Here is a 16,708-nt window from a genome sequence, read left to right as displayed (position 1 = left end):
TCACCTAGCTCGATATTCATTGCATTGTCGAAATTAATGATCTTTATTAAATGGACCTGTTTTCGATTAGTTAAAACATATGTGGTAATATTGAAATGGATGTAATGGTATTTCCGCATCTTCTCTTTATCCGAATTTTCCACTCGGTTTAAACGGGTTAGCCTTCTCCTGTATAGTCTTTCTGTCTCCACTCTTTCCTCACCCAACATGGCCGCCGCGGTTGACTCTCGATCACATGTGTGGCATACGGTATTTAAATTAAGCTCAATCCTGCCCTTTCATCCCAGCCATTGAGCTCGCGATCATAAGGACCCTCACACACTCGGTAAGCATTCACCTCGGCGCCCGCGGTCTTCGGCCCTTATCTGTCTCCTCGGCCCTAACCGAGCTCCTCTCCTATTTCCCCAGGCTGTAAGTGTTTATCTTCACTCAGCATCATACCAAGCGGTTATCAATTTCCCTATCATGGAAGACCCTGTACTATACCGCTACTGAATTGAGGCCAGGTAAGCGGTTCCAACCTTCTCTGTTACCGGCACCCGCTTTTAGTTACACCCTTAATTGAAAAAGCAACGTGGTTCATTTTAATTTCCTTCCCGCCAGGTTCGCTCATTATAGCGTTTCACAGCTCCTCGAGAGTCTCGTCTCTCCTGCCTGATTCTAATCCTAACACATCCAGAGCTCCAACGCGCCTCCTTAGGGCATCAAGGTTAGTTTCTGCCGCCCTTTAGCGCCTCACAATGCGCTTCTAGTACATAACTGCGTTAACGCTTTACAATTACACCATACTTCATTGTCAGAAGTTGGCCTTGCATATGCTGGTCACTAGTTATAGTGGCCACCTTGCACCAGTCCAATTCGACTCTTATGGTAGATAGGTTTAAGACAACCTTTTAAAGAAAGCTATCCTAGTGGTAGCTGTGGAGAGCAGCCTTCAGGCTAAGTCTCTGAGGAATGTAAAGCAGCTTGTTTTACCTTATAATCCCTTGACTTACCAAGTAAAAGGACACCACACAGGTATATATATCAAATATATATGTATTTATTACTAGACACACTCTACTAATCTCTTTATCAGATTAGAAGCCAGGAACACATTCAAATATCAACGTTTCACAATAAGTTAAGCACAAATATGGCTGGGGCACTTGGGGCGTACCAGACCATATACTAAAAAAAAAAGGTTTAGGAAAGTCGGCTTGCAGAATGACAAGGCCTAGGGCCTGTAGAATCGCTGGGGCTTCACTAATGCAGCAAAAGCAGGTAAGTAAAAGACCCACGGGAGACTCATGCAGTGTGAGAACACAGCCGCGGGTTCCCTATAGATTACAATGGAGCAAGTCGCGGTTAGATTTTTAAAGTTTTAGGGTACTGTAAGGAAGTCTACAAGCAAGCCACTTACAATGTAAGTAATTTGAGGGCCAACACACACTAGGGCACCGGAGTGCACGAGTTACCTCACCCAGGGAAGCCGGGTGCATAGGTGTCTTTTGGTGTCGGGTCGCGTCGCGTCGCTGTTTTCTATGGAGACCAAAGAAGATTTGCTGCTTGCGAAGACTGGAGAAGTGTCCGGTGAAATCCAAGGGTGGATTCGAGATGAAGATGACCTGAAAATTGAAGGGACAGTGTTCACAGTCACTTGCCAGTGACCGTGGGCCAGGAAGCCGGTTGCCCACAGAAGTCGGGTGATTTCAGGTGATCAAGGGTGTTTTGACTTTTCGCTCACGAGGTCCAGGAAGGATCGACGATGACCAGCATCTGGATTCGGAGTGTCCCACGACGTCTGCAGCTTACTGAGGTGTCGGCAACCGGATTGGAGCCAACAAGCCTTGGCAACAGCAAGTCTCGTGGAAAGTGAATAAAGTCAGCGTTGCAGACCAGCAAGGTCTGAGGGACTCGCCCAGCGAGGGTGAGTGAGGGCAGGCCTGGAGCAACCAGGGGAGCCCTTTGAGTCGATATGAAAGTCTTCGGGGGACCCACAAGCCAACGGGCAAGGGATCGCGAAGACGCCTCTTGAGGAAATGCTTCACAGGAGCCCATGGTCACTCGGGATGGAGTAGGCCACTGATTTTCGCTGCAAAACCTGCTGGATGCTTGGGCCACAAATGGTCCAAAGCACAAGTTCGTAGAAAGTCGTGAAGGGGTTGCACTCGACAATAGTGCACGGTACCCAGGTATTGCAATTCCTCGTCACTCGTGGGGTCCACTCGCCTCAGCTTTGCTGGGAACTCACAATGGCCGTTGAGAAGTCAGGAAATTCATTTCCGGGGATGTAGGGACTTCGAACTCCAGCGGGAGTGGGAAAGTTTGCAACCGTTGATTAAGGTTTTTGGTGCCTGCCAAGCAGGGGAGTCACTCCTTGACTCCAAGGGAGATTCTTCTGTCTTCTAAAGGTAGTGGAACGTCGAAGGGCCAGGATTCTTCTTTGTAGAGCGCCGTCCAGGGTTATCTACTTTGCAATGGCAAGGTTTCCTATCCTATACTGAAGATAGGGGAGGGACTAGCTCTAGGACCACTCCTCTGGGAGGGTCAGGGTAGGGGGTGGTTACACCCACTTCCCTTTGTCCAGTTTCGCGCCAGAGCAGGGACAGGTAGCCCCTGAACCGGTTTGAGCTGGCATATGCACAGTGGAGCCTAATGCTTCCCCAGTGCAGGACTTCAAAGCACTCTAGAAGTGCACCCACCCAGCTCCAATACACTAAATCCTGTCTAGAAGGTAGTGACACCTCCCTGTGACAGGATGCCTATTGTTGGGCCTCCACTGCGAGTTTCAGTCAGCAGCAGGAGGGCAGCCCAGTGTCTGTGCTGATGGCATCCATTTTGTGATGCCAGGGCTCTTTCAGATTCCTACCGTGTAACCACAGTTGGTACATGTCGTCCCCTCTAGAAGGGTGGGATCATACTCCCACACCAGTTACTGATGTGGGGGTTTGATTCCAAATTGTTGGACACCAAACACAACATGTTTTGATGCAGTCATTCCAAAGTTAGCATTTACCGGTAGGTTATAATGCACTTAAGAGTATATGGTTTAACCGCATCCACAAACAGCCACAGAGAATAGACATTGCCAGCTGCAGAGGGGTCTTGCTCATGCAGAGGCACCTCCTCACATTGTAAATCAAGCACCCTGCCCTCAGGAATGATAGGGCCTGCCTTAGGGGTGACTGATAGGTTTATGTGTGTGTGTATGGTGAGATATAGAAACCTATACCTCAGTGAGGAGTGCTAACACTACCTCATCCAGGCTGCAGTAGCAGGACTGTGGTGTCAGATTGAGTCTGCTTCCCAGGGGTGGCATAATACATGCTTCAGCACCTGGTAGGCCTGTGAAGTACCTATGCCCTAGGTACCTAAGGTACCATATACTAGGGGCTCATAAGGTACCACAGTATCCAATCACTAGTGCATGTAATATGCACACCAAGTCGTTTAGAGAGTACAGAGAGACTGGGGCCCTGATTAGCAGGGACCCAGCCAGACTATAGCCAGAAACCAGTGTATACATCAGAAAAAAAGTGGGGGCAACATAAGTGCAGATCCTACTCTCCTACATTCATATAACACCGCTTCTCTGTATCCCATCACTGTGAGACTTGCAGTCCTTTACGCAGCATGCCTCAATTGGGATGAAGTCAATTTCCACCGTCCTCCTCGTACTGCGCGGTTATAATTGCATTATTAGCTTGCTTTTTCAGTCACCTTTCACAAGCCGTGACACCTGCATCCAGTCACCTTGGCAATCGTCTGCTTCAAGCGACCTGCTCTGAAATCCAGTAGGCGTAATTACCACGGAGATTCTTGTTGCACCTTCACACTGTTTTTTAGCAACAGTACCTTTCGGCAAATAATTGAGTTTATCAGTTCAGTAGTACGCACTATAGATACCGCCGGGAGGTCATCTTTTATCTCTCTCCAAACGTGTCCTCTAATATTCTTTTGTTTTCTGCCTTCCTTCCCATCTCTCCTTTGTTCCACAGGCAGTGTATTATTTCAGGCTTGTATAATACCCGTCCTGATGATGATCCTAGTATTAATAAAGGGATTGAAACATCGTCGACTTGTTTAAACACGTTCATCCGATGTGTTAAAACAAGTGCAATAACTCTTTATTTGAAAGCTTGCCCTTATCATTTGGATTGGCCATAAGCTACTTTTTGTTTTGCCTGAAATATTTGTGTCAATTTGTAATTGTTTTGTGTTTCTGTAGGACGCAGGACTGTGTCCCACTCTATTACTGTGCTCTTATTTTGTTTAGAATTTGTTTTGATTAATTAAATCGGATTGTCCGGCTGGACGTTATTCAATATAGCACTGATTCTAGTCTATATTTATCACCACTTTATTATGTTTTTGAAGGACCCTTGTTTTTTTTTTGTAACTAACTGATACCCAAGGTCCTTTTCTACCTTGCGGGTTCCCTTGTATTTAAAATACAAAACTTCAATACTGGCATGAAAAATAAAAGGTTCTAACATATTCACTTGTGTGAACTGTTGCTGTCAAATTGTAGTTCTTTTATCAACTGTAACATGACCTGGTTTTTGTTTTCAAAATCTTTAATAAGGTGTATGCTCAATGTCCGCTTGGATGACCACCTAACAAAGAGGAATGTTATCTTGCAACCAGTGTACATTGTTTAAGCTTTATTGAAACAATTAAGATGTATTAAAAAACTCATGTGGCGAGACCGATGACTTTTCTGCCTGTATGACTGTGTAGACCGTCAGATTCAAGTTCACTTCCTTTGCATTGACGTGTATGTACTACGCATTAAAGAGGGTACGCATGCACACGGTAGTTATGCCCTCAACGCACTGGTCAACTCACCTGATTTTTACTTCTATCCACCTGTCTAACAAACAAAATGTCTCCATAGACTTTAATGGAGTCACCTGCCTCTTAAACCTTTATCGTTTTCCAAAAGAGTGTTCATTCCCCATTGCTCTCAATGGGATCACCCCCTTAAATGCCTAACTTGGCCTGCATTTTTAGGGCAAGAGGTTGACCGGCATGCCTTTAGGCAGCAGAGGCTTTTTCAGACACTGGTTAGGCTAGATCAGTCCATAGCTGACACATTTTCAGATTGCTTGTGTGTGTGACATTTTCATAATTTCAGTGTAATTATGAGTGACATTCAACGACTATGAGTGGCACTTTCATGAAAGCAAAATCAAGCAATGAAGACGAGGGAAACATAAGTATCAGAAATTACACATATCTGAGAAACTCTAAGACTATCTTAAAACTGCTGCAAAGCACCAGAAATAGGACACTGTGGGACCCGACTGTAGCAAACAGGATGTGAGAGGCCCAAACGCAGATGATCTCAGCTGCCTGCTAACCCATTATCATAATTACTCAGATTCACCACAGTCCGCTGACTCCGAGTGCTGCCCAGCCTGCTGCAGCACCGAGCAAGCCTCGGGTGAGTGAGAGGCTGAGAGACACAAGCCGTCATTTTTTCAAAAGACTTTAGCTCAGCTGCTAGCTCTCTAAAATAATTAAAATTAATTTTACTGTGGGCAATAGGCCTGATCAGTGCATTATAAAAAGCTATGCAGAAACACGAGGCCGGGTGTATGTATTGTGAAAAGCATATGTTATAAGTGAAATGGGATATGATATAGGTGAATTGCTATTACACTACATTAAAGCCTGCAGAGAGGTATTTTGTTAACCAGAATCTCACATATTACCACAGTACACTTGTATCTGCTTTTGTAATAACAATGGTCTCAATGGAATAGACTGTCATTGGTGTGGCGTTACTCTAGCCAGTTTTAACTATAGCTTTTATGATAACAGGGAGCTGCCATTAAAGGTTACATATTTGTCCAAAACAAAAACACTTCACTTAAAATGCTATACTTAGATTATGTGTGATCAAAATTAAATTCTCCTCTTGGGTTTTTTGAGCATTGTATGAAATTCGAAACGCCACGTGTCTCCAACTGAATGCCAACAAGTCGGAGGTGTTGGTGGGAGGGAACCATGACCGTTGGAACGAGCTCTGGTGGCCAAAGAGTCTAGGCACTGCCCCTAAGCCTGCAGTGAAGAACCTCGGGGTTTGGATGGAAGCTTCACTTAACTTTCAGACTCAAACCAAAAAGGTGGCGGCAACCTGCTTTGGACTGTTGCGCGGTCTCAAACCCATCCTGGGATTTTTTGATGCCCCGACGAGGCAGATCGTCATCCAGGCTCTCATCATGTCAAGACTCGACTATGCAAGTTCATTGTATCTGGGAGTCAAGTTAGAAATACAAAGGCTACAGAGAGTCCAGAATGCAGCTCCAATTCAGGAAAGCCATTAAGACTTTTCTATCCCCCCCCCCCCCCTCTGTATGCCTTCCTGTGCCGTTCCGTGCGTGGCCATTTCTCTGCTGCTCAGCGCTGACTTGGCAAAAGAGAAGGAGATGGTGAACACGTCTGTCTTCCGGTGCTTGATGTGAAAAGAAGTTACTGTAAAGGGCTGCAGGATTTGCAAGCAGAAGCTTGTGTGTGGGATAAAATTGAGAAGGCAGCCGCATTGGACCTGTGCACTGAAGCACGATGAGAGAGTAGGTTTATTTGTATCCAAAAATGGGCACTTCTATGAATGCATTGGGATGCCACGAACAGCAGAAGCCCTGACTACGCGAGCATCTGCTGTCTGATTGAAACACAAGAGTATGGATTTTTTTTAAAACCGTTGCAGCAAGCCACAGGCCATGTTCCCAAATCAGTTAAATTGAAAGTAGCTCATGTTGACACACACCAGTGTCAAAAACATAATTTATAGATTTGGCCAGCAAATGGGTAAAGTCCGTGGTGGCGGCGGCCCAGGAGAAAGGAAAGTATGTGCAACTTGCGATTCTCCAACTACGGCAGCATTCAGAATCATGCACGAAGCCACGTACAGCTGGCCACCTGAGCCTGTGGACATGAGTTCTAAGTTGCAGGCTGCTAAAATAAAAGTATTCATGTTCTTTAATTTAGTTTACAGACCTGAGGCTGAGAATGACTGTGAGCCCGATGGCAGCGACAACAATGAGTGTCCAGCAGCCTGGTCTGGTTGCAGGGCATCATGATGAGAGGCACTGGGGGTACAGGCGGCAGTGCGAGCAGCAATACTAAACTTAGAAACATAACTGCTGCCCGCTTGTACCGCCCACTAGTGACTTAAATTCTGCCTTGGGTGGCAAATGGACAATGTTGCGAATGCTGCAGCGGTGCCGCAGCTAGAGAGAGCACACTTGATCCCAGCCTGGCTGGTGCGACCAGACCCACCTCCTGGCAGATAAGATTTCAAGTTAACTTTACAAAGAATAATTCAGTACTGCTGGAGCAGAGCAGTTGCTTTGATCAATGAGTGCTAAAAGTGGCACTCCTGTTTCCCACTTGTCACCTACTTCAGGAGGTGCTATCAATGCATGACTTCGCATTTTAGCGCAGTGATGCGGACCACCACACCAACAGCGGCTCCTGTATATGGGCGCAGGGGCTGCGTCTCCTTTACTTTCATGGCTTCCAAGAACAAAAGCTTAAGTAAATACAATTGAAATGAAGGTTACCGTACTAGGTAGTTTTGCAAGGCGTCTCCCTTCTTGAGGAGGTGCCTGATTCAGCACTATTGGGCTTATCCACGCACAGCCCTGGTCTTTTCCTCAGAGCGCTGTGACGTTACTTTAATTTCTCTACCTTCTTCCAGTGCTCCCAATAAAAACAGCCTCTGGTGTTTAGCTGTCAAGCCCGGGCTCCACAGGCTTGCATGTCACTTAGAAGCACTTACCTCGCCCTTTAATATCTTGTCACAGGGTGAGGTGGGGCCAGAAAGCGTGACTAACCAAACCCCACCCTATGATGAGATGTGAAAGGGTGGGTTTAGGCAATTTCCAAAAGATGCTGCAGACAAACTTATTTTTTCCAGTCTGCGTCATTGCGCTAGATTTGGTGTATTTACAAGCACATTCCTGCTCAGCACAGCATGTATGAGAAGCCTGAACAGGTCCAGTTTGCATTATATTAAACTGTGAAAAATAAATCCTAATAACTGTGACCTAACGCAACCTTTACAAGCAAGAAAACAGATCAGCAGCTGCCTAAAAAAAACTGCACAGGTAAGTTTGGAAAAAAAAATACAAATCTGTTCCTTCGCTTGTCTCTTTTTATTTTCCTTTCCAACTGTTATCTCCTCTGCAGTACTAATTGGGTCAGTGCAAAACTTATTACTGATACAACAGCATGTGGTTGTTTTCCTCCATTGCAGATTATATGCGCTTACTGTGACAGTGGGCATCTAGATGTAATATGCTAGGAGAATAAAACAAGCAGTAACAAGGTGTAACATTTTATTAATTGAATTGCCGGTTACTCAATGAGTGATGTTTGATGTGTTTGTGTGAATGGGTGGAGCACTGAATGTGGGGGTTGACGGCGTAAATAGGTAAATGTGATGCTTATATGAATTGGGTGAATGACAGTGGGAAGCTTGACGTGAATGGGTGAATATGCGTGGGTAGGTGAATGATGTAAAGTGGGAGAAAGTGAAACCATTTTTGAATGGGGTATGTAGGGGAATGATCTTGAGTGAGCAGTTGAGTGAGTAACTGGGTCTATGACTGTGGGAATGATAAGGTGGATAGACAAATGCTTGTTAAAACATGAATTGAAGGAATGCAACTTGCTGCCTCCAATAACCTATTTCAGTAACTGGAAATATACAACAGTGAGCAGGTAAGGCAATGTAAATTATGTGAATGAGTGGGAAGATAGTCTGATGAGAATGTATAATTGAGTGTGTGAGTTAGTGGATAAACAGCAGAATGGGTGAGGGTGTGGATGGGAGTATATAATTCAGTGGGGAAATGTGTGTGTGTATGGAAGGATGGATATATGTGAGTTGATGAGAAATTGTGTTGAACATATGCTGGAAATAGGTTTGAAGCGAACCTGGTCAGGCTCAGGCCTCTTAGCTGGGTCGGAAGGCTCATTGAACTAATGCATCCACGAAGCCTTCCAACAAGGCTGATGATCTGTATGTGAGCCCATGGTTTGAACTCTGGCATTCCACTCAGCCTTTCATCCTCTCGAGGTCGATTTAAAAAGAAAACTATTGAGTTGTGCAAAACTGAACATCGGTGTTCACCCTCTCTTCCCAGCCCAACTCTCCGAGAAAATAAGGCATCCGGTTTGGTCGCTATGCTCATTCGTGTGGTGCAAAGCTGTGTCTGGACTTCTGCTGCACCACTTTTTGCAATCACCAGCTGCCACTGCACCACACCAAGATGAGTTAGTCTAATGGCTGATGCGTGGTACTTGGCAAGGCTATTGGTCTACTTTCAAGAACATTTTAGAAGAGTGTAACCTGTGCCAAAATAATCACAAAGGCTGATTTCCTGTTTTGGTTTTTCAGTTTTACAAAGTGCGAACCCGGTCCGAAATGATTGGAGCACTTCACAAGAGCACCAGTTGCATTACACAAGGACGAATTCACGTTTCGTAGTTCGGCACATGGAAATGATGAGATTTTTCCAGAATCACAGGATGTTTGAGGTGACGCCGAGACTGGAACCTGGGTCCCCAGTATGCAGCTGTTTTACGTTCCCGGAATAGTTTTTTTGGGGGGTGGACGGGGTCAAACTACCCCAAATATGTTACAACACGGTATAAATGCTGCAGTTTATCAAAGCCGGCGTGACGGAATTTGTTGAGGCTGAGGCACTGAAAGCAAACGACTAGACGGACACTAGCAGAGAGCTGCAGAAATACCGGCTCACATGCGGCTGGGCGGGAACTTCCGGGCCAACAGAGCGAGCGTTCTCTTCTGTTTCCGGTGAAAGGACGGACTCTTCATTGGTGGGACGTGTCTACCTTTTCTGGGTGGGTGATCATTTCTAACCAATGGCAGCCGTCAGGGCCTTCCCCTACTCAGCCTCTTCGCTGTCAATCACACATACATAGCCTCAGGGTGGAGGCAAGAGGTGAGTCCTCGCTGGGGAGGGATGGCGCGTGGGCTGTGCCTGCAGTGGTACCCAGCAGGCAAGAAGATGCAAGAGCTGCCGGCAGGGCAGAGGAAGGAGCAGGGCAAGGACTCTAGGGAGCCTCGCGTCACTTAAGTTTAGGTCTGCTACCGCTAAACTCTGGCCACACTCAAGCTGCTGAAAGAGACAGAGGGGGAACAATTAAAGAAACAAAAAGAGGGAAGATGTAAAGTTAGAAATGGAAAGGGAAGAAACGAAAATAACACAATAAGGAAACCAACAGGAGAGCTGGGGGTTTTAAAAAAAGAGAAATATCATAAAGTAGAATAAAATCAGCGAGTTGGCGAAAGAACATACAATTTTAAAGCAAGGCCCGGAGGCCAATAATATGCATATCACCTGTATTGCTTCCCAAACACAGCAGCAACAAACATTAGAACTTAGAACACACAATGATCTAGAACGCTGAACATGCATATATTGTCAGAACATGCAGCCATTTTCCTCTTTTGTTGCTGCTCAGACACAGATACGTCTCTTAATGTTAAGATTCTTTATGAATGTATTTGAATGGTTTTATAAAAGATTTTAGTTTAATGATTTGATTATGGGAAGTTGTTTAAAACCATGTTTGATGAATGAGGTTAAAATATAATTATTTTATAAAATGGGAAATTTAAAACGGTAGATTTGTTGTTTTTAATCGAATTCGGTTTATGTGGAAATGTTTATAACTTGTATTTAGCGTAGTAGCGGTTTTAATGGTTGTGGGAAGAAAGTTTAGGCCGAAATATTTTGGGATCGTAAGTAAGAGTTTTATTTTTGAAGTTTATTTTATTTTTATTTTTTAGGTTTGTTTTTTAAGTTTTTTTTTTTTTTTTTTCCGTGTACAATTGTGAGAAAAGAAGTAGTGAATAAAAATGAAACATGCCATGACAAGCTATGATAAAGCCACTAAGGTACATCAAGGATATATATATATATCTCAAAACTGTAGCAAAAGGGGACAGCTTTTCCACCGTACAATACACACATCCATGTGGTCCGATAAGTTGTGTTCATTTTCGAAAGCCATCTTCGAATGTTTGTCTAGTTTTACAGGCCTCATAAAGTATGTGGTGTTCGGTTCTGCTCTATATATTTTTTTAGTTCCATGAGAAGCAGGCCATCGTGTGGTTTCTACACATAAAGTCGCTTGTTTACTTAGAAGTTGTTTATGCTGTGTTCAGAAAACTGTGATCTTCCATAACCCCATTTTTTTGTGACACTTTGGTTCTCCTGTTTAGCTGCATGTAGTCCAGTTGTGAAGATGCCAAGCTTCCTGAAACTGCCCATTGTGCTGACCGTTAAAGTCAATGTGGTTCTGGTGGTCCTAACCGTGGCCGGACTGGTGAGCCGTCTCTGGGCCCTCACCCATCCCTCAGCTGTGGTGTAAGTGAATATAGTCCCATTACCTTTGTGTGCTTCTTAGTACGAGCAGTGGAGCACCATACTTCTAATCTCCTAATAAGAAATAGGGCTAATAGTTTCTTTGTGATTTTTGCGATTGACTCTACAAATACCAGTTTGCTCTGTCAGTAGGACAACATGTCCCCAGTCTTCTGCTTCTCTGTTATGAATAAAAGTTAACTAGGCTATTAGTCCAAGTGGTTTATTTGAAACAACTGGAACATTACAACTTCTGAAATGCATTGATTTGTTAAATGAAATCCTGAGACTGGAAACACCGTCTTTCTGAAATATTCATGAACTACCCTGTCTACGTGCGCTTCAGTCATTGTTCCGTCTCTGTCCCACACTCGCTGTGAGCCTGATTGTACTTGTGCTTTTGTCCAGGTTCGATGAGGTGTATTATGGCCAGTTCATCTCTCTCTACATGAAGCAGATTTTCTTTGTGGATGACAGCGGCCCTCCACTTGGGCATATGATCCTGGCTCTTGGAGGTAGGAGCTCCAACATCGGAGGAGAATTGTCAGATGGCGTCACATTAAGTACCTTTTCCAAGTTCCCTGCTCTGTCCATCGAACTGCCCTGTCACTTCATCAGTCTCTTGCTTTATGTCCATCAGCCATCATCACTCACGCTGCCACCGCCTTTACATTCTCAGCAGCCCCACTTGGACTTGACGCCCCACCCCCTAACCCTGTGTATGGTCATTCCATATTTAGCCCTCCTAGGGATTTATTGCATAATTGGACAAAACCACCAGATGGGAAGAGGTAGACCAATTTATCATCACCATTGTAGGAAGCTGACTTTTTATGTATAGTGTGCCAAAACTAGGTGCACTGTGTAGAGTGTCCCGGTATCTGATATTAGTGTACGTGGTCAAGCTTTAACAATACTAAGGTGCTCTATTTTTAGGTCTCGCCTGGCTATCGCGTAAGCGATCGCTCAGCGAGATTCTAGTAAGGGGCTCCCAAAAGTGCTCCCAAAAGCGGATTGCATGGCGAGCACGCGCACAATCACGTGCATCGTGCCGCCATGCAATCCGTTTGGCAACCTACTTCAAAGGGTCCGCTCACCCGCCTGGAATGCGCTCCCCCGCCCCCGCCAAGCGTGCACGCCACGCTCCGCCGGGCTTGTCTTGTTCGTCTTTTTAAACATTCATGTTATCATGTGCTTACAAAAGCCTGCATGTTCGAAATGGGTTTCTTTATTTTCAGAGCGAAGGGCTTTACGATGTACGTCTTTAACGTTATTTAATGCCAACAGAGCGCGGTCTTTTTACATTTTTGTTTGTTTTTAGGTTGCCATGAGCACATAACTGCGCTGCACGCTAAGCTTTATATTAATAGCAGCGCACATACTTTTTGTAGTACAAGTTAGTACTTTGCTTTGTTTACTTTGCTATTATTCCAGCGGACATAATACAACTGAGCACACTGTCTGATGTCTGATGCCTGATGCTTGCGGATGTCTCATGCTTGTGGATGTCTTATGCCTGATGCTTGTGGATGCCTGATGTCTTATGCCTGATGTCTGATACCTGATGTCTGATTCCTGATGTCTGATGCTTGTGGATGTCTCATGACTGATGTCTGATGCCTGATGCTTGTGGATATCTAATGCCTGATGTCTGATGCTTGATGCTTGTGGAAGTCTGATGCCCGATGTTTGATGCCTGATGCTTGTGGATGTGTGTTGCCTGATGTCTGATGCATGATGTCTGATGCTTGTGGATGTTTGATTCCTGATGTCTGATGCTTGTGGATGTCTGATGCTTGTGGCTGTCTGATGTCTGATGCTTGAGGATGTCTGATGCATGATGTCTGACACCTGTTGTCTGATGCATGATGTCTGATGCTTGTGGATGTCTGATGCTTGTGGATGCCTGATGCCTGATGTTTGTGAATGTCTGATGTCTGATGCATGATGTCTGAAGCCTGATGTCTGATGCTTGTGGATGTCTGGTGCCTGATGTCTGATTCCTGATGTCTGATTCCTGATGTCTGATGCCTGATGTCTGATGCTCGTGGATGCCTGATGTCTGGTGCTTGATGCTTGTGGATGTCTGATGCCTGATGCTTGTGGATGCCTGATGTCTGATGCCTGATGACTGATGTCTGATGCTAGTGGATGTCGGATGCCTGAAGTCTCATGACTGATGTCTGATGCCTGATGCTTGTGGATATCTAATGCCTGATGTATGATGCCTGATGCTTGTGGATGTCTGATGTCTGATACTTGTGGATGTCTGATGCTTGTGGATGTCTGTTGCCTGATGCTTGTGGATGTCTGATGTTTGATGTCTGATGCTTGTGGATGCCTGATGTCTGATGCTTGTGGATGTCTGTTGCCTGATGCTTGTGGATGTCTGATGTTTGATGTCTGATGCTTGTGGATGCCTGATGTCTGATGCTTGTGGATGTCTGATGCCTGATGCTTGTGGATGTCTGATGCCTGATGTCTCATGACTGATGTCTGATGCCTGATGCTTGTGGATATCTAATGCCTGATGTATGATGCCTGATGCTTGTGGATGTCTGTTGACTGATGCTTGTGGATGTCCGATGCCTGATGTTTGATGTCTGATGCTTGTGGATGCCTGATGCCTAATGTCTGATGCTTGTGGATGTCTGATGCCTGATGTCTGATGCCTGATGCTTGTGGATGCCTGATGTCTGATGCTTGTGGATGTCTGATGCTTGTGGATGCCTGATGTCTGATGCCTCACGCTTGTGGATGTCTGATGCCTGATGCTTGTGGATGTCTGATGCCTGATATCTGATGCCTGATGTTTGATGTCTGATGCTTGTGGATGTATGTTGTCTGATGCATGATGTCTGATGCTTGTGGATGTCTGATGCTTGTGGATGTCTGATGCTTGTGGATGTCTGATGCTTGTGGATGTCTGATGCATGATGTCTTATGCCTGATGGCTGATGTCTGATGTCTTATGCCTGATGTTTGATGTCTGATGCTTGTGGATGTATGTTGCCTGATGTCTGATGCTTGTGGATGTTTGATGCTTGTGGATGTCTGATGCATGATGTCTTATGCCTGATGGCTGATGTCTTATGCCTGATGTCTGATACCTGATTCCTGATGTCTGATGCTTGTGGATGTCTGATGTCTGATTCTTGTGGATGTCTGATGCCCGATGTTTGATGTCTGATGCCTGATGCTTGTGGATGTGTGTTGCCTGATGTCTGATGCATGATGTCTGATGCTTGTGGATGTTTGAAGCCTGATGTCTGATGCTTGTGGATGTCTGATGCATGATGTCTGATACATGCTGTCTGATGCCTGATGTCTTATGCTTGTGGATGTCTGATGTTTGTGGATGTCTGATGCCTGATGTCTGATGCTTGTGAATGTCTGATGCATGATGTCTGATACCTGATGTCTGATGCCTGTGGATGTCTGGTGCATGTGGATGTCTGGTGCCTGTGGATGTCTGGTGCCTGTGGATGTCTGGTGCCTGATGTCTGATTCCTGATGTCTGATGCTTGATGCCTGATGCTTGTGGATGTCTCATGCATGATGTCTGATGCATGATGCTTGTGGATGGCTGATGCCTGGTGCATGATGTTTGTGGATGTCTGATGCCTGATGTCTAATGTCTGATGCTTGTGGATGTCTGATGCTTGTGGAGGTTTGATGCCTAATGTCTGATGCTTGTGGATGTCTCATGCATGATGTCTGATGCATGATGCTTGTGGATGGCTGATGCCTGGTGCATGATGTTTGTGGATGTCTGATGCCTGATGTCTAATGTCTGATGCTTGTGGATGTCTGATGCTTGTGGATGTCTGATGCTTGTGGATGTTTGATGCCTGATGTCTGATGCTTGTGAATGTCTGATGCATGATGTCTGATACCTGATGTCTGATGCCTGTGGATGTCTGGTGCCTGTGGATGTCTGGTGCCTGATGTCTGATTCCTGATGTCTGATGCTTGATGCCTGATGCTTGTGGATGTGTGTTGTCTGATGCATGATGTCTGATACCTGATGTCTGATGCTTGTGGATGTCTGATGTCTCATGCTTGATGCTTGTGGAAGTCTGATGCCTGATGTCTGATGCACGATGTATGATGCTTGTGGATGTGTGTTGCCTGATATCTGATGCATGATGTCTGATGCTTGTGGATGTTTGATTCCTGATGTCTGATGCTTGTGGATGTCTGATGCTTGTGGCTGTCTGATGCATGATGGCTGATGCCTGATGTCTTATGCCTGATGTCTGATACCTGATGTCTGATTCCTGATGTCTGATGCTTGTGGATGTCTGATGCCCGATGTCTGATGCCCGATGTTTGATGTCTGATGCTTGTGGATGTGTGTTGCCTGATGTCTGATGCATGATGTCTGATGCTTGTGGATGTCTGATGCTTGTGGAGGTTTGATGCCTGATGTCTGATGCTTGTGGATGTCTCATGCATGATGTCTGATGCATGATGCTTGTGGATGGCTGATGCCTGGTGCATGATGTTTGTGGATGTCTGATGCCTGATGTCTAATGTCTGATGCTTGTGGATGTCTGATGCTTGTGGATGTTTGATGCCTGATGTCTGATGCTTGTGGATGTCTCATGCATGATGTCTGATGCATGATACCTGATGCTTGTGGATGTCTGATGCTTGTGGATGTCTGATGCCTGGTGCATGATGTTTGTGGATGTCTGATGCCTGATGTCTAATGTCTGATGCTTGTAGATATCTGATACTTGTGGATGTCTGAGGCCTGATGTCTTATGCCTGATGTGTGATTCCTGATGTCTGGTGCTTGTGGATGTCTGATGCTTGATGCTTGTGGATGTCTGATGCCTGATGTCTGATGCCTGATGCTTGTGGATGTCTGATTCCTGATGTCTGATGCTTGTGGATGTCTGATGCCTGATGTCTCATGACTGATGTCTGATGCTTGTGGATGTCTTATGCCTGATGTCTGATGCTTGTGGATGTCTGATGCCTGATGCTTGTGAATAAATTAAAGGCATTGTCATTTACAATACCATTTACAATACCAATAGCTCCAAAACTCGCAGTTGCGAGACCTATTGCATTGCAAATGCTTGTTGGTATTGTGGTCCAGCAGCCGTAGGTTTATCAGAGGGGAGTGTTAGGCATTTGTTGCACACACAGAGTCCATAAATGAGACACGCAGTCAATAAGAAAATTTCCCTGCTCACTTGTACCATCTAGTAAGTGAACTAGACAGCACAGTGGCATATCAGTTCATGCTGATATGCCCTCACATGTAATATAATGCACCCCGCCTTAGGGCTACAAGGCCTGCTGTA

General features: G+C 45.2%; 1 protein-coding gene across 8 annotated transcripts in view; it reads left to right on the top strand.

Moving 5' to 3' along the window:
- Positions 1-206: 206 nt before the first annotated feature.
- The window catches only part of POMT1 (protein O-mannosyltransferase 1), a 128,444-nt gene continuing 111,942 nt past the window's right edge, over positions 207-16,708 (top strand). For 3 of the 8 annotated variants that reach the window (XM_085613941.1, XM_085613935.1, XM_085613942.1), the window contains exons 1-4: positions 207-325; positions 409-506; positions 11,249-11,393; positions 11,799-11,905. In XM_085613941.1, the coding sequence (XP_085470067.1) occupies positions 11,272-11,393; positions 11,799-11,905 (229 nt within the window). In that variant the 5' untranslated portion in view covers positions 207-325; positions 409-506; positions 11,249-11,271. Of the gene's footprint in view, positions 326-408; positions 507-603; positions 710-9,841; positions 10,104-11,248; positions 11,394-11,798; positions 11,906-16,708 lie in introns of those variants that run through there. The other 5 variants (XM_085613936.1, XM_085613940.1, XM_085613939.1 and 2 more) reach the window with 5 other exon arrangements.

Source organism: Triturus cristatus, chromosome 1_2, assembly GCF_964204655.1.
Source record: "Triturus cristatus chromosome 1_2, aTriCri1.1, whole genome shotgun sequence".
Classification (NCBI taxonomy): Eukaryota; Metazoa; Chordata; class Amphibia; order Caudata; family Salamandridae; genus Triturus; species Triturus cristatus.
Note: the sequence above shows the minus strand (reverse complement) of the source record. Positions and strands in the feature narration are given on the sequence as shown.